The sequence below is a fragment of the Sceloporus occidentalis genome, unplaced genomic scaffold (genome assembly GCF_023333645.1).
Source record: "Sceloporus occidentalis isolate IW3139 unplaced genomic scaffold, rSceOcc1.0.p SCAF_7, whole genome shotgun sequence".
Taxonomy (NCBI): domain Eukaryota; kingdom Metazoa; phylum Chordata; class Lepidosauria; order Squamata; family Phrynosomatidae; genus Sceloporus; species Sceloporus occidentalis.
In genome coordinates this window covers 96,010,717-96,035,281 of record NW_028316987.1, presented here as the reverse complement: position 1 = coordinate 96,035,281, position 24,565 = coordinate 96,010,717, and the positions used below count along the sequence as shown (strand labels likewise).

The window sequence follows — 24,565 nt, the reverse complement described above, 5'->3', positions numbered from 1 at the left end:
AATCAAAAATGTTAAAAGGATGTTTTTTTTAAAAAACAGTATAGAATGTTCTAAAAAGCCTTTAAAACCTTCACTCCTCAAAAGTCTGTTGGAATAAAAATGTCTCTGCCTGCCGATTATAGGATAGCAAGGAGTGAGACACTGAAGAAGGGAGTTCCAGAGTCCAGGGGCAGCCACTGAGTTTGAGAGCTTCAGGGATCTGTGCCTAACAGGGCAGTGAGATCTAGCTGATCATTCTGGGACTTCCAGTATCCAGGGACACTAGGACAACATGGGGAATGGGTGAAGGTGGACTTCACTGTCAGAGCAAAGCACTTTTGGAAGGCATCCAGAGGACAACAATTAAGATGGCGAAGGATCTGGAAACTAAACCTCATGGGGGAGGGAGCATGAAGTAATTGGCTATGGAGTAAAGATGACTAAGGGAGAGATATAGACAGCCCAAAAAATATCTGGAGGTCTCTCATCACTTGGATGAGGGAGTGAACTTGTATTCCGTTGCTCCAAAGGGTAGGACCATGAACCAAAAGGCCAGAAAAAAATATGCCACCTGGACGTTAGAAAAATATTTCTGATACTAAGACTAGTCGAGCAGCAGAATGTGTCCCTTCAGAAGTTGATGGACTCTCTTTTGTCAGAGCACCTTTAAACAGAGTATTGATTATAATTTCTCAGGGATGGATTACTACACTGGCAGGAGATTGGATCATATGTCTCTTAGTGTCCCTTCCAACTCTATACTTCCATGATTCTGTTGAGTGGGAAGGCAGGTGTGCATAGAATCACAGAATCATAGAGACCACAGGGCCATCCAGTCCAACCCCCCTGCCATGCAGGAACTCTCAATCAAAGCATACCCAACAGATGGCCATCCAGCCTCTGTTTAAAGACTTCCAAGGACGCATGTGAATATGTAGGGTGTCTCTTGAGAAAATTATTTAGTTCTTCTGCAAATATGTAATTGCACACAGAATACCAGAAGGGAACAAGAAAGAAATAAAACCACTCTTTGCAGGGGCATTTTCTCAAAGGGATGTCACATTTCTTCAGGGAATTATCAGGCAGGATTTTCTATACCATCATTTCTAGAACATATTCTAGAAAACAATCTGTTTGTCAGTGGATTATTAACACCAACCCAACTTTTATAGACAGCACATCTGAGGCTGGGAGCCCTTGTTGGCCCAGGAATGAGAACAAGGCCCCATATTGAGCAATGCAAAGTGTTGCCCCTGGAATTGTGTTCAGACATGCGAGCTGGAAACAACATGGCCTGGAAGTGGAGAATCTCCAAAGTCAACAGCAATCAGGAACAAGACTAGCACCTCTCTGAGGGGTTTCCTGAAGAGACCTACCCTTGCTTTGGAATGACTGTGAGGCAGTCACCAGTCTGAGCGTCCCACACACGGATCTGGCCCACCAAGCAGCAGCTGACAAGCAACATGCCATCACTAGCCAGGCATTCGATGTCCTGGGGAAAAAAAGACAAGAAAAGCAGGTCAAGTGCTTGAGCAACAGAGAAGGGGAGGGATTGGCCTTCCTTTCTCTACAGTGGAAACTCGCAGGAAAGTTTACAGAGAAAGAGCAAATCTGTCACCATCTTGGTTCTTTTTACTGTGACCTTCACTGTCATTTTATTAACCCCATTTTTCAAATTTTAACAGGGAGATCTGTTGTTTTACATTGATTACTTTCTGGCTAACCAGTTTCCTGAGATTATAGCAGAAATCAATACAAAAAAAAAGAGAAGACCAGACTGTCCAGGGAAATAAAGACAAGGGAGTTCCACCACTGAAAAGCTATCAGAGAAGCTGGATCTCCAAATCCAGCCAGTTTTGTGTGAAAAGTGAGCATTTGGTTTAAAATGCTGCTTTTGCCCCCCCACCCCACCCCCAGTAGCCCCATCAGAAAGACCAGAAAATAGCAGAAGGAAAGAGGCAGTGTTTAAAAAAAAAACAGTAGAGGAAGGTCAAGGAATAAATTGTTAAATAGAAAAGAAGTTCAAGTTAAAATAATCTCTTAAGTGAAGGTAACCTCATAATTGGGGGAGAGACAGTGGGTTGCCCAGGATCACCTAGACAGCTTCCAGGACAGATCAGGGGTTTAAATTCTTGTCACCTAGACTTTTATCCCATCACTGAAATCACTACACCATGTTAGTTCTCCTACACCTAAATTTCAGCTGATGGCAACCCCATCCTAGGGCTTTCTTGGCAAGATTTATTCAGAGGAAGTTTGCCACTCTCTTCCTCTGAGGCTGAGAGAGAGCAATCTGCCCAAGGTCACCAAGTGTGCTTCCATGGCCAAGAAGGGATTTAAACCCTGGTCTCTTAGAGTTCTCATCCAGCACACTACCCACTACACCACACTGGCTTGTCTATCCCAGGCTACAACTATCCTATTACTCCAATCCCAGTTCCAAACCAATGGTATGAAAAGGTAGGCCTTCAAAACAAACCATGACAAAGTGCAATAACCAGCTATGTCTGCTCCATGTTGGGTCTTCTGAACTAAATTTCTGAATGGGAAAGATGGGGCAGAGAATTCACACACCCAAGCCTAGAATAAGGATTCCTGAGCATCCATCCCCATGTAATGCTCCAGCCTGCCTGTTTGGCTCCCTCCCAAGCAGCTTACCATCAGGTGACCCCTAAGTACCAAGGGAATGATCTCCGTCTCTGGAGGAGAGTATCCATAGTCATCACAAGGCAGGTCTCCTCTCCTCCTCCGGCTGTGGGAGAGTCCGTTTTGCCCATAGTTTTTGGGGCACAGAACTTTGTACAGGCAGAAAAGCAGCAGGACTAAAAGGATGCCAGATGCCAGGCCCAAAGCAGCAACCCTGGAAGGGAAACAGGAGAAATGAGTCAAGGCTGAAACTCCCAGAAGCTCCAGCCTTCCAAGGGCAATGGGTCCAAAAAGAAACTGCTGAACTGGGCCTGAAACCAATTCTATAGAGAGTGGATGCCAAAGCCTAAGAGCTGTACATTAAATCTCCACTTTGGGAAACAATGTGACATGGAACATCATTCACCTCCACACAAGGACTCTTTCCACATGGGTTGTCACAGCCATGTAAAAAACCAGCTGCTAAAAAATATTACAGCAGAGATGTGAAGGTGCAACTCTCCAGATGTTGCTGGACTGCTATCACCTCTGACCACCATCTTTGTTGGGTAGGGCTGCAGAGAGGTATAGCCCAACACTATGTAGCTGCCAAAGAAGCCAATGCAATTTTAGGCTGCATCAAGAGGAGTATAAGGTCCAGATCAAGGTAAGTTGTAGTCACGTTCTGTCCTTCATCAGCAATACTGCAGCCAGCTCTGGGCACCTCAGTTCAAGGATATGAATGACCTGGATAATGATGATATTTATTTATATCCACCTTTTCCCCAAAACTGGGACTCAGGGAAGCTCACAACATTAAAAACAGTACAATTAAAAAAATTAAAATTGAAACAAACCCTATGAGGAATGGCCAAGGTAGGTGGATATGCACAGTTTGAAGGAGAGAAGACAGAAAGGTGATGGCCAACATTAAATATCTGAAGTGAGATGGAGCAAGCTTGATTTTTGATTCTCCAGAGATGAGAAAAACAAACCAAATTAAAAAATTAAAAAAAGAAGATTCAAACTAAACTTTAGGAAGAACTGATATAAGAGCTGTTCAACAATGCAATAGACTCTCTCAAAGGGTGAAAGACTCTTTTCACTGAATCATAGTTGGAAGAGATCTCAAGGGCCATCGAGTCCAAGCCTATTCTGTCATGCAGGAATTCACAATCAAAGCACCCAAGAGATGGCCATCCAAACTGAAATACATGCAAAGAAGGAGACTTCATCACACTCCAAGCATGTTCCACTGTTGAACAGCTTGTACTGTCAAGAAGGTCTTCCTAATGTTGAGATGGAATCTCTTTTCCTATAGCTTGCATCCATTGCTCCATGTCCTAATCTCTGGAGTAGCAGAAAACAAGCTTGCTCCATCCTCAATAGTCACTCTTCAAATATTTAAACAGGGCTATCATTATCACCTCTGAACCTTCTCTTTTCCAGGCTAAACACACCAAGCTCATAGGGTTTTCCAGACCCTTCACCATTTTGGCCACTCTCCTTTGGACACGCTCCAGTTTCTCAACATCCTTTTCGAATTGTGGTGTCCAGAACTGGACACAGGATTCCAGGTGAGGTCTGACCAAGCAGAATAGAATGGTACTATTACTCCCCTTGATCTAGATACTGTACTTCTATTGGAAATTTTTAAACGGAGGCTGGATGGCCATCATTTGGGAGTGCAGCAGTGCATTCCTACATGGCAGAGGACTGGATTACATACTTATGAGGTTCCTTCCAACTCCATGATTCTATAAACATCAAAGGGCCATATATGATCTAAATAGAGAGCTCCAAACATGCTAACAAAAGCCCAGAAACCACCATGGGTGTTCCAGGAGCCTGGCCAGCTTGGTGTTTCTCTCCCACCCTCGGGGCTTTTAATTCCCGGTGCCTCCCAGCCATCTCTCAGCTCTCTCACTTGTATAACGTGACATCCCGATGATGCCCTTGCACTTTGGGCATGCCTTCAGCAAGGGGGTCTCCCTTCTCAGATTTCCCGCTGCTTAGTGAGAAAAAAGTCTGGTAGCGATTTGCCTCGTGAGGATGGCGTGCCTCTAAGGCCTCTTGTGGATTCAGGTAGAGTGTTACTGGGATCACAGGTAGGATGCTGATGTAGCTGTATTAAAAACAAAGGAAAAATAGAAGTTGTAGTCTAAGGCTGAAAAAAGCAGGAACAAGAGGTAGAAATGCTTCACTGGACCATTTCAGAGGACCACAACTGAAGGAGGAAGGGATGGCAAGGGAGGCCAAGCTGAAGCCCATTAATATAATAATTAATAATAATTTGTTTTATTTATATACCGCTATTCCAAAGATCATAGCAGTGAACAGCAAGTAAGCTAATTAGCAAGTAAGCTAATTTGCCCCCAACAGTCTGGGTACTCATTTTAGCTCCCTCCTCGGAAGGATGCAAGCCTGAGTCGAGCTTGGGCCCTTTTGCTGGTCTTGAACTCGCAACCTTGTGGTTTTGAGTGAGTGGCTGCAGTACAGGCATTTAACCACTGCGCCACCAGAGTCTCTCCTTGCAGGGAGTTGGTCACGCTAGCAGTGGTGAGGAAGAAAGACCCAACAAGTTTTCCCATGTCTTTCAGCCTCTGGTATGCTTAAGGACACCCATCCCAGTTCAGCTTTTTCATGTTAAAGAGTAACTACCGAGCCAGGCAAAGCAGTGAAGATAACTGCTAGGTCCCATGAAGCTGCCTTTATAGCAGGTGAGATTACTGAGCCACCTAGGCCAGCATTAGCTATTCTCATTGGTGGCAGCAGAAACAAGGCTCTCATTGCCTGATAACTAGTCTTTAGAAGCAGAAAGGCCAGAGTTTGTCTGTATGCAAAGCAGGAGTTTGGGAGCCTCTTTCAGATAAAGCTAGCTGTGTTAAGATACACACACACACACCCCTCTGTGTTATCTGCAAATGGCACAATTGTGTTTAAATCTCAGATATACCGTATATACTCGACTATAAGTCGACCTCATGTATAAGTCGAGGGCAGGTTTTGAGACCAAAATTATGGATATTGATTTGATCCATGGATAGGTCGAGGGTAAAACTTAGGGGCATCTAACAAAGGATGTAAACAATGAAGTAAAGAAAAACAATGCCAAAGAACTTACAAAATTTCAGCAGGCATAACTGTGCTCATACTAAAGGCTGGATGGATGAGAAAATAGAGGGGTTTCAGTGATTCCAAGGTAGATAATACTCTTGCCTTTCCCCAGGGAATGGTTCCTTTTTTTAACGAGAGTTAAAGTACAGTACCTACATTGACTCGTGGATAAGTTGACCTAGCTTTTTTGGGTCAAATTTTTGACCTAAATTTCTAGCCTTATACATGAATATATATAGTATATGTTTGCAAGGGACAGACCAATTCTGTCTTGGCCACTTCTTCCAAGAGAAAAGTATAACTTCAAACATTTAAGGTTAATAGGACAAAGAAAATGCAAATGGTGTTTTAAATGGCCACATAAAATGGTCCAATTCATAGAGAGCATCACAACTGGCATCTTTCTGTGCCCTATTACACTGTATTCCACCCTCCCTATTGCTATGCACGTGGTGCTTCAATATTAACTTCATCAGTCCACCTGAGGAAGTGGACTGAACTCCAGAAAAGGTGATGCTAAATAAAGCAAATCGTTTTAAAGGTGCTACTAGACCCCTTTTCAGTCCACCTTTCCTTCTGCTGCTGCAAGGGATTAAGAGGCAGCACAGCTCCATCATGCCTAGGCCCAAAGGAAGTTGGAAGGTTCCATCTTAACTGCTACCATTCTGGCTTTCGAAAGAGAGGCAGTATCTCCTGTATTTGTTCCCCGTCTTCACTGCCATTCCCTTCTCCTTTTGTATCAGGTCTTTTTAGATTGCAAGCCTAAGAGCAGGAAACTGTCAAATTAACAATCATATGCTCTGAGAGCCTTTGTGGTTGAAGAGCAGGGTATAAATACTTTAAACAAACAAACAAAGCATAGCTCTTTCTTTGAAATCTTTTCTGTCTAGAGCCCCAAGCTTCCTCCACAGAACTAACCGTTTGGCCAGGGTGATGTTGTAGTAGCTGAAGAGGGAGGGCCAGTGCCGGAAGGAGAGCTTCCTCCACAGCTCCTCATCCTCTGATCCCCACGTCACTTCGGCCTTGGGGCCCATGCCCGGATGCCCACCACTGCTTCCCTGGCTTTTTTGTTCCTCCTCTGCCTCAGCCTGGAGACTTGCCTCTTGCTGGCTCAAGGAGTCCAATGTTTGATTCCCTGCCAGTTGCTGCTGCTGCACAGGATCCGGAGGGAAGATGGAGAGGGACAGTTTGGCATCGCCAGTGGGAAGGACCTCTCTGGGTACTGGCATGGCGGGCAACCCGGCCTCCCCCAAGGTGCTTTGCTCGGTGACTTGAGATGCCAGGTAAGGGCGAAGGCCTGCAGGATCTGTGTAAAAAAGGATGCCAATCCAGACCACTGTCCCAGTCTGCAGAAGAGACAGCGCAAAAAGACAAAATGTTATAACCGTGTGCTTGGCTGTCCTCCTCAACACACACAAGTTCTGCTAAGGCCAAAACTCCCACAAAGGTTCCAAAGAGGGACTTCTGTGACATCAAAAATACCCAGCCTGGTTGCATGGAGAAAGCCCTGCTCTCAGAAGAATTCGTCTACTGATGAGCAAATTTTCCTTTCCTGTGAATTCATGTTTTCCTTCTTGGGACAGACAAAGGTATAAGTACCAATACCAATACTGTGTTCTTTGCCCTACTCACAGGCATGGAGGAGCTGCGGGCTCATCTACATTGTAGAAATAATGCAGTTTGACTCCACATTAACTGCCCAGGCTCCATCCTACAGAATCCTGGGATTTGTCATTTTGTGAGGCACTAGCACTCTGGCAGAGACCTTGTAACACTACAAATCCCAAGATTCCATAGAATGGAGCTATCAAAATGCATTATTTTACAGTGCAATTGCACCCTGTCCTTAAGAGTAACTAATGATGCATCTGCACTGTAGAAATAATGCATTTTGACATCACTTTAGGTGCTGCAACTCCTATATAGCTTGGGTCTAGGACTATGCCTTCCTCTGTAGTAGTAGTAGTAATAATAATAATAATAATAATAATAATACCACTTTTCCAGCAGATCAAGGTAGTGTACAAATATGAGCCTATTCAAGCTCCAAGTTCCTCAGGTGAGGCTTTTCTCTCTGTCTGATTACTTTACCAGCCATGTGTGATGAGAATAAAGAAGACTCTCCTTGGTAGTTGCCCTCAGACTTTGGAAACCCCTTTCTAGGAAGGCTAGTATGGCTCTGTGATGACTAGGTCATCTGGTCATTTGGAAACTTCGCCTGACTACAAAGGGTTAACCTGGGGGGGAGTTACATGCTAATGAGCAGCTACATCATAGCTGACGTAAGGCTCACTTGGCCAATCAACAGTGGCAGCGGGGCCTTTTCAAGAAGATTCAAAGAGAGGGCTTTAAATACCCCTGTAGGACCATGCGTCCTTTGTTCTCCATCTTGGTTTTGTTTTGGGGAAACCAGCTGTGTGCTTGCACACAGGCAAAGCGATGCCAGTGGAGTTAGGCCATGAGGGCAGCTCCTGGTATCCGAAAAACTCAACACGGACTACAAATCCCATCACTGTGTGAGTAGCTCAGGAAAAGTGTGTTAGTTAGTGCGTCTAGGTTTTTATTATGTTTTATCCAATAGCTTGCCTGAAATGAATACTTTATAGCATGCTTCTATGCCTGCAAGGCAAGGAGGCTCTTGCACGAATGATACCTCTATATTCTATGCTATTCCTTTAAAATAAACTTCTTTCTTTTAAAAGCATCTACTGTCTCTCTACTCCTATACACGTGCCTGAACTCGGCTACTGATTGCTCTGGGTTAGCAAGAAAGGAAACTAGATCTCTCTCTCTATCCCTCACAAGTCCCAGTGTGTGTGTAGGGAGGTGTGGCTGTGGGGCTACGAATAAATATTCACTGGGTGGTGGCAGCGAAAGAAAAGTTGTTTTTAAGGGACTCCCTGGGAGTAAGAGCCACGCACAGGGCTTTGTCCTCAGGGATCCATCACATGGTGGCAGCGGTGGGATGGCTCCCTCCTCCTTCTGCAGTAAAATAAAAGCTTTCCCTCTTCCTGCAGCAGAGTCTTCAAAGCCTGGATCCTAAAGCCACCATCCCCAGAAGCCATTCTGCCACAGAGGGTTTCCCTCTTGCCACAGGACAATACCATGATGAGTCTCTGAGCCAGCCGGGTCCTGGCAAAGAAGTAGATCACCCGCAAGCGCTTGGGGAGGCGCAGATTCCGGAGGGAGGAGGGTTGAAGGGTGATGGTGTGCATGGTGGCGGGCCGCATGGCTGGCTGGCGCTCATATCGCTGGAAGCGGCTTGATGGCTTGGCAGGGGCCACACAGGCCTCAGCTGGAAGCCGCTTGTTCAGGTCTGCAAGCTGTCAAGAGAAGGGAATAATAATATAATAATAATAAAAATGGAAGCAAGTGGGATCAGAAGACAAATGTCATTTGCCAATAAAATGAATAACCAAAACACCAGTGCTAAGCATCTTCATGCACTGCCTTATAGAAGGACATTGTATCTGGCTAAAAGTGTTTCCTTCCTTTAAGTTAGTGCATGACCCATGTATGGGGCTGGAATACTGCTGGTGATATCAAATTACACCTGAGCCACTGTGATGTGTTAGTTTGAGTGTCACACTGGGACTCCAGGGGAACCGGACTGGAATCCCTTCTTCAGCCTAGAAATCCACTGACTAATCTTGAGCACATCTCACTCTCTCATCCTCAGAGAAAAGCAATCTAAAATAATACTACTAATAAAAATCTTCTCTCAACTGATCTTGCCAAAAAATAAGAAATAAAACTCTATAATATTCCAGCATTTTCTGCAGGGAGGTGGAGCCCAAAAAACATCTGTACAAGAGAGTCGGTGAAAGGCAAGTATCATTTTATCCAGTTGCTGTTGCTACTGCCAAGTTGGCTCTACCTGGGAGATTTCTCATGCTTGATTTCTGAATGGGAGTTTAATCCATAAAGTCACCTCTGTAGGATTTGGGTGCCCTGAAAAAGGCAGCTGAGAAACAATTTCCAAATAAAATGGCAAAAATCTTACCTCCATCCGTCGAATGTCAATGGACAGGACAGTGGTGAAAAAGAACATCTGGAGGAAGAAGTCAGACACCAAGCCAACCACAGCAAAGAGGCAAAACTCCTGAAAGGTATTTTGGGGGGGGGGGGGGGGGGAAGAGAGGAGGGACTGTAGCTAACAAAATCCACTTAGTCAGATCTGCCTCCTCCTGGCAGACTGAGCCATGCCAAAGCAGGAGACATCAAGAGGTACCACCCCACATACCAGTCACAACCCAGGTAGACATGACTTGTCAACAAGGGGCAGGTAGGAGGGAGCTGAGGGAATTTCAAGGAAGCATGGTGTGTGTATGTGCAGGTGGCATCCTGTTAGGGACACACACACATGCACATTTCCCTTACATGTACTATTCTGAAGGCTGTGGCAGTTGGTATTCCCTTTCTCACTGTGCAATACTCTAAGGCCCTCATGTCTGACTTACTGAACATTCTCTGAATCACCCTGCAAAGCCATTCCCTGATTCATGGGGAGCAGGCAGGATTGTGGAACCATCTTCTTGTAACCAGAGGCAAAATGATGCCATCAGCATCAAGATCTGACAGGGTCCTCCAGAAGTCTCAGCTGCTGGAATCATTTCACATCTACCTATGGGAATGCAGCAAGATGCTGCGGTCCTGCCCACTCCCCACAAAGGAAGAAATGGCTGGGTGGGAACAGGAGAGTTTTCAGGTGCTGTTCATTAAGTCAGGGTGGCAGTAGTAGTGACATATGGCTCAAACAAAAAACAGCAGCAATGTATTCAAAGACATACCTGTGTTAGTCTGAAAAAATCAGTATGCAAAGGGATCTTGTAGCGCCTTTGAGACTAACTGAAAGAAAAGAGTTTCTTAGACTTGAGCCTATTTCCAATCTAAGAAAGCTCATGTCACCAACTTCTTTCTTTCAGTTAGTCTCAAAAGTGCTACAAGATCCCATTCCAGCAGCAATGTATGTGAATACAAAATTATATTACAACATATATGGCAAACAATTTAACATATTGAGGTGACCACTATATATGTAAGTGCTATTACAGTATTGTTACACTAATGCATAACTTGCTCCCATACCATGGACAGCTAAAAAGAAAAATAAATAAATGGGTCCTAGAACAAATCAAGCCTGAACTCTCCCTGGAAGCCAAGATGATGAAATTGAGGCTGTCATACTTCAGTCACATCATGAGAAGGCACTACTCATTCGAAAAGACAATGACCCTGGGGAACGTAGAGGGAAAGAGGGGACTGCATGCCAGATAGCTAGACTCAATCAGGAAGACCATGGGCTTGAGCCTACAGGACTTGAGCAGATCAATGGAGGACAGGGGGGCTTGGAGATGTCTCATTCATGGGGTTGCCATGAGTCGAGATCAACTTGAAGGCAGCTAACACCAAATACATAGAAAACAAACATGCAATGTAGTATTGTCATATGGCTCAGCCTAGGGCAGGTCCCACTATACGTAAACATACAGGATTGCAGCCTGTATACATAAGCCTTCTTGCCTATCAGCACAGTTATGTGAGATCCCAGCCCACCTCCTGGTATAAAGACAACAGGAATGTGCAAGCTGGGCTGTTCAAAAAATCTGAGCAGTTAAGATAGGTGGAGCTGTTGGCACACTCAAGAGAAACTCCAATAAGGGAGGTGGTTAAGAAATACAACACTAGATATCAGGGGAATATGGCTTCGGACAAGGTCACTGCAGCCTTAGCCAAACTGGTGGCCTTCACAGGTGTTGGCCTACAACTCCCATAAGTTCATAGCCAGCATACAAAAACCCCAAATCTATGTAAACACCACTGCGCATTATGAAAGGCCAGCAGTGCTCAACGTCAGAATTCTGATCTTATCAGGGGAGAACTCTCACAAACTGAAAAACATACATGCTCTGGTTCCTAATCTATCTGTTATTCATTATCCTATTTTATCTTGGCATTCATACATGCTGATGTTCAAAGTACATTACAGGTTTGGTTTGATTAGTCACCACATTTTCATTATACATCTTTATATTTGATTTATTTAAAAAAATGTTTATCTGGTCCTTGGGAGTGTTCACACATCACTGACATAATGAAAATGAGGGTAGGTAAGAATGATTAAAACCAGACACTAAAAACATACAATAATCCCTGTTTTCAACATGGAGAACTGAAACAGGGATAAGGTTTGGGGAGAATTTAATGGCAGTTTGTATTTTAGATGAACTTTCCAAATTTTACATTTTTTTTCATATTTGGAATGAAAAGAACATGATCACTTAATAAACTGAGTGAGAGAAAACAAAAAGGACAGACTCACCTGTCTAGGACCAGGACACTCTTAACTATTAAAAGTCTACATTTACATCCCTCTGTAATCACTTACATTAGTGTTGAATCAGAGTGGCCACCCTTTGTTTGGAAAAATTCTTTATAAAATGGCTAATAGACCACTTTTGTAAATGGTGTAATTTGGGGGAATTTTTTGCACCAAAACCATGTAAAATGTCCCCTAACCATGGAAAAACATACAAAAACACCCACATTCCACTTCCACAAGCACCACAGAACCCCATACTACCCCCAAATGCCTGATTTCCTCTGCAGTGCCTCTCAAAATGGTGGCAAGTAACATAGCACCAGTTACTGTTGCTTGTTTTGGGGAAGGACTGCAGAGGAAAACACAGATTTTTGGGCTTGCTGTGGAGAGGTGCAGCATGCAGAAGGGCTGGAGGCAAAATTGGCTCCCAGCCTCCATTCAGTTGCTCCTTTCTGGTTTAACAGATATACAGTAGGCAGGGACAATGTAGTCCATTCCATATTGAGGAAAAAAGCTACACATACTGAATTTGGCTGATACCTACGTATGAAAGTTTAGTTTCATTTTGTGTGTCTGAAAAACTTTCACAGTTTCTAAATGACCTATCCAGTATGGCAAAAATTAAAGCTCTTAATATCTGATTGTTGGAGACAGGACAACTCCCACATTTTCCCATTCTCAAGAAGAGAGATGGACAAAGATCTAACCAGTCAAAAGCATGGACTCAAACCCAGTTTCCCTAAGGCCAACAGAGTCGAATACTGGTGGCTTCTACGCAAAGGTGGTCAGCTAGAGAACATGAAGGAAAATCTCCAGGGTACTAGCCACTCTGCAACCTGTATAAGTGAGATAACTTAAATTTGTCTGTATTTGACTGAAGTACCCAGTTTGGCATATTTTTCTTAGTCCTAGAGGTAGAAACAACTCAGCTCTTACTTTGACTTTTTCAGAGTACCATGACCCTTTCTCTGCTCTTTCTAAGCCAAGTGTGGATACAAAAGCAACAATGGGAAACAGAAGGCTCTCCTGCTGGTGGCTGCAGCATAATGGCTGATGAGGATCACAATCTGAGACTGCCTAACAGTAGAAGGCTATCTGTGGAGAATGCAGGACTTCCTCTTCTCAGCCAGTTAAGTGACAAGGTCCTGGGTTGACTGGGTGAAATTAGCTCCTTCCCTATCTCTAGGACTCCTTGGACTCTGACAATTATACCATTCATTATCTCTTTAGTGTCCTTCAGGCTGGGGGAAGCATGATAAGGGGCAGAGATGCAAACCCATCAGAGCAGCCACTGTGAATGTAGGCAGAGCATGCAGACATCTAGGCCCAAAGACATGGAATTTGGACTGCTCTTCTTAGTACCTCAAAATCTATTCCAACTCATAAACTCCATGTGTTTTAACAATATGTTAAATATAAACACACACTGAAAGAGAAGAAGAAAAAACAAAGTGTGATCATTACTTTCCCAAGTGCTTGTACTGAAAATGATCATGCTACAGTGGGCTTCCAGGGAGAAGGTTACAGGAGATCCCTGAAGCTGTGGGTCACAACAAGGCTGTTTCTGCCAACTACACACTTTTGTTAAAGCAGTGACTTGGCACGTTCTCTATGGTACACACATCTCAACTCACTGACAGATTTTCTCAATCAAATGCAGTGCTCTTCTGATTTTAAACAATCTGCAGAAGACAAAAAGATTCCACCACAAATAGCTTAGGCATTTCCAGCAGCCATCCCCTCAAAACATGCTCAGCAATAGCTTTATTAGGCTCCAGCTGTAGTCTCCAAGAGAAACCCGGATTGGTTTGCCATAGGGCGGTATACAAATATTATTATTATTATTATTATTATTATTATTATTATTATTATTATTATTATTCCCCAAGAAATGGCAAATCAGGAGTACAGAGACGCAACTGACTGTTTCCAGGTGTGAATCCAGGGCAACATACAATCACATGGTTATATGTCTTTTCCTTCCAGTTTTGGTATTTGTAATGACAGGGAGGGAGAATGAAAGGCTAGGGAATATGTAAGGTGAAAGTGAGAAAGTGGTTCTGAGCAGACAACCTAACGTTCACCAAGAGTGCCAACATGCCTGCCCAGTGATATTGGATAAAAAATCTTCCAGCATTCCCTGACCTCTCAATACCTGAATGGCTGGGACAAGGGTGAAGTAACCGATTAGGATGATCCCCAGCTCCGTGGCCATGTTCTTCATAATTGACCAGCTCTCATTGCTCAAGCCTGGAAAAAAGGAGGCAGATAAAGAAGTAAGATCAAGAGTGGTAGAATTCCAAGATATGGCCGTGTTAGTTTGCAGAGATTTTGTAGCACCTTTGAGACTCACTGAAAAAAAGAGGTTGGCAGCATGAGCTATACTTCAGTCTACTTGTTTATATGCATCTGAGGAACTAGACTGAAGTCTATGAAAGCTCATGCTGCCAACTTCTTTATTTCAGTTAGTCTCAAAGATGCTACAAGATCTCTCTACAAGTGAGATCAAGGTCAGGGATCAGGAATGGAAGGAGGCAGTGGGACTCTCATCTACTACACCTTTTGTCTTTTAATTAATTTAAAAAGTTTTTTAATTCTGTAGATAAATGTACTTTGAAAATCAATTTTATATGTGTTTACTGATTTTTAAAAATAAAATTCAGTATGTACAGACTGAGTATCCCTTATCAGGAAATTCAAAATGCTTCAAAATTCAAAGCCTTTTGAGTACTGACATGATTCTCTGAGGTGTCAATTTTGAAATATTTTGAATTTTAGAATATGCAAATAGTGTAGTACGCACTGTATTTGCAAGGCTGGTAAGAGACATGAGGTCAGCGAGAGACATGGCTAGAGAGAGATGCGAGAGACATGAGGCTGGCGAGAGATGCGAAGATCTGGGAAGTAGTGGGAGGCATGGATTCAGACCAGGCACTACACTTGGATTCTTGCCATTCCACAGATCCCTGCATCTCTCTCCAGACTCACATACATATTATACTATTTATTCTGCATATTATATGCATTGTGTATACGCAAATACAGGTAATCCAAAATCCCAACACATCCAAAATACAAAACTTTGGATAAGGGGTACTCAACCTGTAGCATGCCTATCAAATTGAAAGTATCTAAGACACGAGCATCTTGAAAGGTTGTGGCACTTAACCAATTAAATAAACTCCCTGAACAGCTCAAACCCAAAAGTCAACAAAGCCCAAGGTAGTCCAAAATGCTCTTCTGTTAAAGACAGGTGCCTTCACGCTGTGATTTCATGCCTCTGCTGCTGAAACCTAGGCTATATTGCATTCAAGAGGAAGCAGAAAACCTGTTTTTTCCTCACTATAACTGGTTTTGCCTCTATGAAGTTCACTCTGCAAGAGGGGTGTCTTTCTTTGACAGTATACCTGCATGGCAGAGGGCTAAATTAGATGGCACTTGTAATCCCTTCCAAACCTAACATTCTGTGAATCCCTAAACCTCAGAAAACAGATTGTGCCTGCATTCAACCCCAAACCCCAAACAAAGTGCAATGGAGGAAGATCTGGTGCACTTATTTTTGGGCTTGACTGCAGTCGCAAAAAAGCAAAATTGTCCAGTCTTTGCTCTGGGCCTGTGCCTTCCTCTAAGCCAACTAACAGCAAGAGCAGTTACTTTCACAAAAGAAGGATGGTTCAGGTTCTGAATGGAGGAAGGAATGTGGCAAACCACAGATAATCAAAGTAGGTGAGCTGGATTAAAGATGGCTAGAGTGTGGCCTTGCAGCCCTTCAAAACTAGGAGGGGGGGTTAAACTAAATGTTATTGGGGGCACCTGATCACATTTTTGGCTCTCTGGGTTATAGGTCCAGGAGAGGCTTTTTCCCCAACAGAAAGTAAGTCAGAAGTTGACTGACAGGACCCAAGGTCTCTCTTGGGTCTAAAACAAAGTGCAGGGCGGGGGAGGCAAATTTGTCTCCATACTCTTTAGGGTACACCAGGGTGGGGAGGGGGGGAATAATTTTCAAAACTTTTGGAGGAGGGAATGCAGCCCTCCAATATCACCTAGGCGGCTAATGCAATTCCTTAGCCCCCCAACGGTTGCCTACATTAGACTAGATGAACCAAGGGCCTGGCAAACTCACCATCTTTGCTCCACCCTGAACTGCACATACCTTGCGCAATCCGCAACTTCACTTCCAGGTCGACTGGTGTGGAAACGACAGATTTGGTGAGAACCAACACATTCTCTAGGCCAATTACAACCACTAGGTAAGGGAAAATTTCCCTAGAAAGAAAACAAAAATAAATGCAGAGACTAACCTTGGAACCTCTGGTCAGGAACAGGCTGTTATGGGAAGGAGCAAAGACAGAAACGATACTTCCCTGGCCATAGTGGGCAAAGCAACTCACATTTTGAAATGATTTTTTTCCATAAATCCAATAAAACAAGATTTCCCAGACCAAGACTGGTTCTTATTGTAAAATAAACACACTTAGGAAGGAAAGCAATATATTTCAAAGACATCTGGCAAAACATATTTCAGATGCCAAAGGTTTGCAAGCCAACAAAAGAGCAAATCAGATAGCTGGGCTCTCAGTCAACACGGCAGGGATCCAAGGTGTCCTCAGTGCCACCAGTCAATGACCATCCAGCTTGTCCCTCATACAGCTTGTGTTCTGTTGTTACAAAGTGAAGGCCATGTGGAGCAGCAACACTCTTCCATGCTTGCGTAATTGTTTACCTAAGATGACCAAGGTGCAAGGGTCTGACAGAAGGCAGACAGATTGCGGGAAGAGAAAGGACTGAGCATATCTCAAGGCCTTTTGGGAGATACTCTGCAATCCACCCAGCCCCCCCCCCCTCCTCAATTCTTGGAGAGGGGCTTCTCTTTCCTTCTCCCCTTAGCTTTATATGAGGCAGGCAGCAGAGGGGTTAAACCAGGTAAATTTTTTTAATATAGTTTTTTGTGGGGTTTTCGGGCTATGTGGTCATGTTCCAGAAAAGTTTCTTCCTGACGAAGATGCCAACCACAGATGCTGGCGAAACATCGGGAAGAAACTTTTCTGAAACATGGCCACATAGCCCGAAAAACCCACAAAAAACTATGGATGGCGGCCATGAAAGCCTTTGACTTTACATAAACCAGGTAAGTGTTCAGCTTCTCTTCCAGAATGTAGTTACTGCTTTAGCTCATTTCCCCAACCATGTGGGTTGAAAAGCACTCCTTTTTAAAGCACAGAAACATGGCACCCCTCAAGAAATTAGTAGGTGCAGTTTTTACAGGAATGGAATCCAAATTTAAAAAGTTTGCAGAGATAACTGCAAAAAAGAAGGTAGATCTAGATGGATACCTTAGCCAAACAGTCATGCTTTTATGATATGAAAAACACAGGATCTCCACACCTGGCTTTCCTTTGTCTAAACTAAGTTTATGAGTGGTAAAAGAAACAGCAAAAGCAGAAGGTACCTGATGAGGGTGTTGGGAATAATGTCAGATTCAATGGACTGCCTCCTTGAATCTTTGAACTGTCATTTCTTTGGGCCCACCTTAACATTCCTTGCACCAGTTAATCTGTGCTTAGACACTTACCCTCCATTGAGCGTAGGAGTTAGGCCAAAGAGAGTGCACAGACCAACAGACATGAGGAGAGAGCTAAGAACCGTCACAACTGCAGCCAAAGCCAGGCCCCATTTGGATTTCACCATGTCAATCTTGCCTGAGGGAGAAAACATTGGATGGTGTCAAAAGACACAGAGGCAAAACTCACATATCAGCTCTTCATATAAAGGGAAAAGACAACCAAGGGCTCTTCACAGCTTGAAGGCCAGAAAGGTGTGTGGGTCTGTCTGTATGCCTAGGCACACTGATCTTACCTAGGGTGGCACTCACTCAAAGCTGTTCTTGTACAATGTATCACCCCAAAGGATGCAAGGCAAATGAGCCCAAAGAGGCCAAACATTGGCTCAGCTATTAAATAAGGATGGTCTCTGAAATATAAGGATTTTTAACCCTATTAAATTTGTTTGCTCAGACAGGCCATGGGGATGAGTCTCCTCTTCCAGCCTGTTTCAAAGGAGAGAGAAAGAGGTCTGGGGCTAGAGGCCCTCCTCAAACCCCTCAAACTTACGCGTGGAGAAGTAGATGTAAGCAAAGAGGATGATGTATGTGGTGACGAGGGGGATCAGCTCAGCAATGCCAATCTCCTCCTTGAAATGGACGTGGATGATATGCTCCTCCCGCAGGGTGCAGTTGGGGCTGGGGTACAGCATCTTGAGGCGGGAGCGGAGGCTGGAGAGGAACCTGCCACAGAAGCAGAAAGGAGGCCAATGTTGGTGCCCGATTCCCTTCCCTAATACAGGCCTTTCCGTAGGAAGGTCTCAGGGACTTCAACAGGTCACTACTAAAGCCAGAGGGGCTTCTAAGGAGGCCTGTCCCAGGGGCTGAGGGTTATTACTATTATATAAATTTCTATCCTGCCTTTTTTCCAGATTGGCACTCAAAGCGGCTTACAATGATTAAAAAAATACTGTTATAAATCCACAAGATACAAAAGTTAAAACACAATTAATTGACCAGAAAAAAATTAAAACCAGGTAAAAACATACGTCATTAAAACACACACACACCCCAACACAATTAGCAATATCCTCAGACTGACGCAAAACACCATCTAGGGTTTGGGGACTGCATTGGCTTTCCAGGTAACCCTAGAGGGCTTCCCATTCCCCATTAAAAAGATTAATATATTTTCTACACCAAAATGCCCTCCAGTGCCCTCAGGGGGATTAGGACATAATTTAGCCTATCTGTTGCTATTGCTAATGTTATTGTTGTTGCTATTAATATTATCATCATCATTATTATAAACAGCCTGTTAGGGAGATGCCAAAATGGACCCACATGCCCCAGAGGATGCTGGGAGACATTCGGGGGCCATAAAAAAGCCAAAATCTGAGGCTGTGTGGGCAGGGGGCATAGTCCAGAGGCCACAAAAATCTCTGTGAGGGCGACATGCAAAACTAAGAACAGCACTTCTGCCAACTTAGAAAGAGTGAACTGTCACAGGGATTGTAAGAATAAAGTGGGTAAAGATAGAAGTTTCATTCCTCCTCCCCTACCAAGCTGTCACAACCAGAGTGCAGACATTCTGTAATATGTCAGAACCATTTTAAAAATTATTCGTACGTGTGGCATTAAATTGCGGGCCACTCATACCTCTGCACAGCAGGTACATGTGGCGCAGGCATAGCTGAAAGAAAAAATGAACTGTTCATGTTTAAATTTTAATTACTTTACCTTAATTACAGGGCATGGATGACACTCAGCAGCATGGGCAGTATTTTTCTAATTTGTGCAGCAGTCAAAAGAAGCTTGGCATTTCACTGGTTCTGAACTGTGCACCAGCACATGTTCTTCAAGGTATGACCTCAAAATGTAGGTGTTCACACAATCAGTAACTGGTTTTGTTGCTACTTAAGAGTGTAAAACCTGACTTTAAAATGGACATGCTTGACAAATTGAGAACTGATATGAACTTTAAGTTCCCACAGAAATATATAATAGCAGGCACTATTAGGGTCTTGAAACACAACAGTAAAGTCAAAGAAGGGAACCTAGAGTATAGAAACAAGGAACTTTTCTTCGTGGTAGTCATTTTGCCAAGAACCTAGGCAATGAATCCTGATGTCATCCTTCCAGGGCCTACCTGGAATCATAACGTTGGAGAACCAAGGTGATGGTGTAAGTGACCACTCGCTTCCGGTTGTACAGGTTCACCCCGCTGTACTTCCCTGGAACTCCAAAAAGCAGATCTGAGGAAACAGGAGGACTGTGGCTTGAAAGTGACAAGACCAGGAAGGCAGCTTATCTATTTGCTTTGGTGAATTCTGCTACTGATTTATTTACACCAGGAGTGGGGAATGCGTGGCCTGAAATCTTACTTTTTGAGCCCCTCGTACCCTCTGCCAGTCCCAACTCTATTTTTTAAAAAAAAATTGTCAGTTTTTGGTGGTTTTTGCCTGAAAACCATGCAGAAAGTCCCTAAACATGCTAAAGATGCAAAAACATGCACCTCCAATTCTATCCAACCCCCCCACCAAGAATCCTCCACTTCACCATATTTCTGCTTTTATCTGCAGCCCCTTTCAAAATGGTGACAGGAAGTGACATGACCACTTCTAGTTGCCATTTTGAGAGGGACTGAAGATGTCAATGAGTCTGGGCTTGCTGTGGCGGGGACGGTCTGGGAGAAGAATTTGTCCCTGATTTCCCTGCAGTTGCCTATCCTTGATTTATTCCAACAGATTGGAAATGAGAGGTGGAAACTAGCTGGAACCCAAACAAAACAACCTCAAGCCTGTCATTCAAGGGATCCTACCTTTCGGGGTAGCCGAGGTCTGTAGTGTCTTTGGTTCATACTGGTGGATGGTTTTAATGATATCGGGGTCAGCCCTAAAGTGCTCCTGGTCATTCTGCCAGAAGTTCCCTGGGGACAGCAGGAGGCAGCCATGCTCAGGAAGCAGGCCTTGAAGCTTCTTTAAATTGGGCAGGAGGTCTGTTACCTGGAGACAGATTTCTTCCAAACTTTTAATAGTGGAGCTGGAAAGAAACCAAGATTGGAAGCATGAGTACAAATGGACAAACACCAGCCAATCCCTTGGTTAATCTCTCCCAGCCACTGGTCAGGCGTCCATGTCTGGAATGCTTTTTTTTAAAAAAACCTCCTGGTCAGTTTTCTAAAAAGCAAGATTGTTCCTCTCTTCATTCATAAAATGAACTTCACATCCTGATGGTGTCCCTCCTCCGCCAGAATTTTGCATTGCCCAGAGACACATGGACTCACCACAGACGAGATAATGTGCAGCTAAGTATTTCTAAGTACCAGGACTAAGGGCAAGAAAGGAGATAAAACAGAGCCAATTCTATCAGAGCTCTGATTTAAAAACATATAGTATTTTTTTGTTCCCTGGTGCAGCATCCCATTACAGACTGATGTACATTAGCAATAAAACAGCCTGCTTTCCAGCTACCCAAAATGACAAATAGATCTGTTTTGGATCTCGTGAGATTCACTGCAAGACAGTGTCCACGAAGCCTCCAAAATCTTTATATTTCTGAAGTCTGCAGTGTGTCTCAAAGAACTAAAATGTGCCCTTAACCATGCTTATACCAAAATGCAAAGAACTAAAAAAAAACCTGTACATTTGAAAAATATGTACAAGTTGCTCTGGTCAATGCCAAAACTGTATGCATTAACATCTGCACAAAAAAGACTGACCTTTTCTACCAAAATGGGAAAAGGCAGCACAAAAATGTTCTTGTGTTAGGAGCACACAAAGCCTTGCAGCCTGACACAAAACAAAGATGGGATGAGAATGGAGGTGGCCAATGCCCTCTGACCAATGGAAGTTTTCCACAAAAATAAAAGTGAAATTAAAAGCATCCTCCTAAACCCTTGATTTTGGAGGATTCCCTGCTTTACTGCAATGAGTGACTTAAATCTAGTTGTTAGTCCCAAGTAGAGTAACCCTACTAATTAATGGGAAATGGGTTAGTCAACACTTATGTAAATTACATGATCCAATGTGTATACTCTACATTGGATTAACAGTAGGGTTTACGGTAGTCCAACAGTCCATTAATCCAATAGTTTCCTACAGAGAAGACCCACCGATTTGTAAATCAACATTCCTGTAAACCAAGTAGGTTAGACTAACAATAAAGGCTACTGTGTACTATCAATTCTATTTTGTGTACATGGTATTTATTATTTTATGGTTAACAGTTGCCATGAACACTCTCTCAGCGGAGGGGTAATTCAGAAAAACATTAGAACAATTAATTAACTGAACTCAGACATCAGAAAGTCTGAAGATGCTGAATTCTCTATCTGACACTCCATTTTCTACTAGCCTGAGGAAGCTCCTCACAGGTAAAGGTACAATTCTGTCTCTCAATAAAAGTGCAATTTTGCAATCATCTGGGGAGTACCAAATGTCAAGGTAAACACAAGCAAGCCGTCTTTGCCGCTCACTGAAGGCCACCTACCCGTCTCGCAGGGCGTGATTTCTGATTTCCTCCACTAGTTGGAAAACCCGGGAAAGCGGTGACCGAAACACATCTACAGCCAGGAATGTTGTTGGCCAGGGAGAGACTGTGGCTTTCACCAGGACCTGCTGGATGTAAGCCACAGGAGCACCAGTGTACTGGCGGGAGAAACAGAGTGAGAGACAGGGAAACATGCCAATATCAGGAAAGAAATCACAGTGCAGAGAGCAGTCAGGGCACATGTGCTCCAGAACCTTTACATACTATGCTAATTTATTTAAAAACTGTCTCCAAGCCTCACTGTGATTTAGTTCTTTTGCTCCAGGAGACAGAGATTAACTTGCTGGTAAAGCACACAATTTACACAGGTTCAACTCTGGCACCTCTTTTTAAAAAGTAGACAAGCAACTGTGATCATGCCCAGGGGTCAAACAAGACCCCTCACCCTTTCCTCATGGGCCACACATTCTGACACAACCCCACACAACTTCTTCAGCTATATGTCAGCAAAAATGGGGGCCAGACATGACATGTCACTTCCAGTCATCATTTTGGCTATCATGTCACCAAAAAAAGGAGGCACTGGGAGGGCTGGAAGGTACTGTGGTACATTTTCATGTGTTTGGAGGAGGTTGGTGCAATCTTCCCCAAAATCAGGCTTCCATAATTTTTTTAATGGGGGAGAGTTTGGGGGCTACACAAGTGAGGTTTGGTCACACTTTGCCCACCTCTGATTTAAAAAGAACTGAAGAAGCAGGGCCAAAAAGTCACCTGGAGAGTTTGAACGCATAATCCTGGGCTAGACAGACAATTTAGTCTGACCTAGCATAAGGCAGCTTCCTTTTTTGATATGATTCTTTTTGGAAGAGGATGCTCAACAGCACATCCTCGCTAAATCATTCAGAATATATAGTTTAGAATATACAGAGAGGAAAGGAGAGGGGAGGGCTAAAAGAGAGAGGAGGCAGTCACAATGGTCACATGTTGAGTTTTGAGAAGGGATTTAAAGGTGGGAGATGGATGGAAAACTGTTCCAGACATCAAAAGCCATTGTGGGTTTTCCTTAAAGCAGAAAAAGAAACAAAAAGGCTATTCTAAAATGGTTAATGCTAGGTAATACAGATAAACAGATAAAACTGGTTTCCACATCCTCTGCTACTACCAAATTGAGCTGAGCCAAGCAAGCTCCGAACTGTCCACTTGCTAATCCCAAGTATTGCAGAAACCATACCCAGTCAGGCCTTTCGTTTGGCTCTCCTTGCTGGTGTGCTGAGTAGGCTGGAGGCTGTAAGTAATCCTTTGCAAGGGTTGTATATTCCACAGGTCCAGTGCCAGGTAACGGGAGTTTCAGCAATGGATAGCTGCAAGGCAGAAAACAGGCCCTTTTTTAACAAAACAAAACAAAAAAGCAAGCCCAAGTATATGACCACAATGACACATGTCTTGATTACATCCCACTTGGGACTACTGTAACACACTGCACTAGAAGCTGTCCTGGGAAACTGTTCAGAAACTTCAGCAGGTTCAAAATCCTGCAGCCAAGCAATTGACTGGTGCTGGCTATTGGGATCATGTGACATCCCTGTTGAAACAGCTGCGCCGGCTATCGTCCATTTCCAGGCAGAAGTCAAGGTGCTGATTTTGACCTTGGTACAGGGCATCTGAAAGACCTTTCCTCCTTTATACAAGCCAGGCTGAGCTCAGGTTAGGTGGGCGGGGGGGGGGGTGTTGCCTTGGTCCATAAGAACACCTTGTCTCTCACCAGGAACCACATCCGACAAACTTCTCTTATCGAGTGTATTTACCTGACCCTGAAGGCTAGGGACAGTCTAGGGATTCTGTTGGTGTATCGGCCACCCCGTGCGCTAACGGACTCCCTTAACGAGCTGACACAGTTGGTTGCGGAGCTGATGTTGGGGACGCCCAGGCTGCTAGTCCTGGGCGACTTCAACATCCCCTTCGCGGCCAACTACGTTCCATCCGGTGAGGCTCGGGAATTCATGGATACCATGGCGGCCATGGGCCTCTCCCAGCTGATTATGGGTCCAACGCATTTTGCGGGTAATACACTGGATTTGGTTTTTTGCACAGATGCGGAAAATCCGTGAGCAGAAATAACTAATATTTCCCCCCTGCCATGGATGGATCATTTCCTCGTGGAGGCAAAAATCAAGGCTTCTACCCAGATCCCCCCCGGGGGTGGTGGACCTATTAGAATGGTCCACCCTCGAAGGCTGATGGAACCTGAGAGGTTCCAGGAAGCCTTAGAGGGGCTCACGGTTGGAAATGACAGCAACTCTGTTGATGCCCTGACTGGTATCTGGAATACCGGTCTCTCTAGGGCTATACACAGCATCGCTCCCAAGCGTCCTCTCAGGCCCGCTTCCAAACGTAAGCCCTGGTAGACGGAAGACCTCCGGGCAAGGAAGCGGGTCCTGCGACGGCTAGAGCACCGCTGGCGGAAACACCTTCAATTAGCCGACAAGGCTCTC

General features: G+C 44.1%; 1 protein-coding gene across 5 annotated transcripts in view; it reads right to left on the bottom strand.

Annotated features, from left to right (window-relative positions):
* SCAP (SREBF chaperone) overlaps window positions 1-24,565 on the bottom strand; it is a 68,310-nt gene that overhangs the window by 13,105 nt on the left and 30,640 nt on the right. For 4 of the 5 annotated variants that reach the window (XM_089533834.1, XM_089533836.1, XM_089533835.1 and 1 more), the window contains 14 exons: window positions 23,305-23,434; window positions 22,074-22,231; window positions 20,404-20,624; window positions 19,732-19,837; window positions 18,154-18,326; window positions 17,616-17,742; window positions 16,197-16,309; window positions 14,199-14,293; window positions 9,725-9,823; window positions 8,826-9,044; window positions 6,640-7,067; window positions 4,532-4,729; window positions 2,638-2,839; window positions 1,356-1,471 (listed from right to left, as the gene is read on the bottom strand). In XM_089533834.1, the coding sequence (XP_089389960.1) occupies window positions 1,356-1,471; window positions 2,638-2,839; window positions 4,532-4,729; window positions 6,640-7,067; window positions 8,826-9,044; window positions 9,725-9,823; window positions 14,199-14,293; window positions 16,197-16,309; window positions 17,616-17,742; window positions 18,154-18,326; window positions 19,732-19,837; window positions 20,404-20,624; window positions 22,074-22,231; window positions 23,305-23,434 (2,385 nt within the window). The remainder of the gene's footprint in view (window positions 1-1,355; window positions 1,472-2,637; window positions 2,840-4,531; window positions 4,730-6,639; window positions 7,068-8,825; window positions 9,045-9,724; window positions 9,824-14,198; window positions 14,294-16,196; window positions 16,310-17,615; window positions 17,743-18,153; window positions 18,327-19,731; window positions 19,838-20,403; window positions 20,625-22,073; window positions 22,232-23,304; window positions 23,435-24,565) is intronic. The other variant, XM_089533838.1, reaches the window with a different exon arrangement.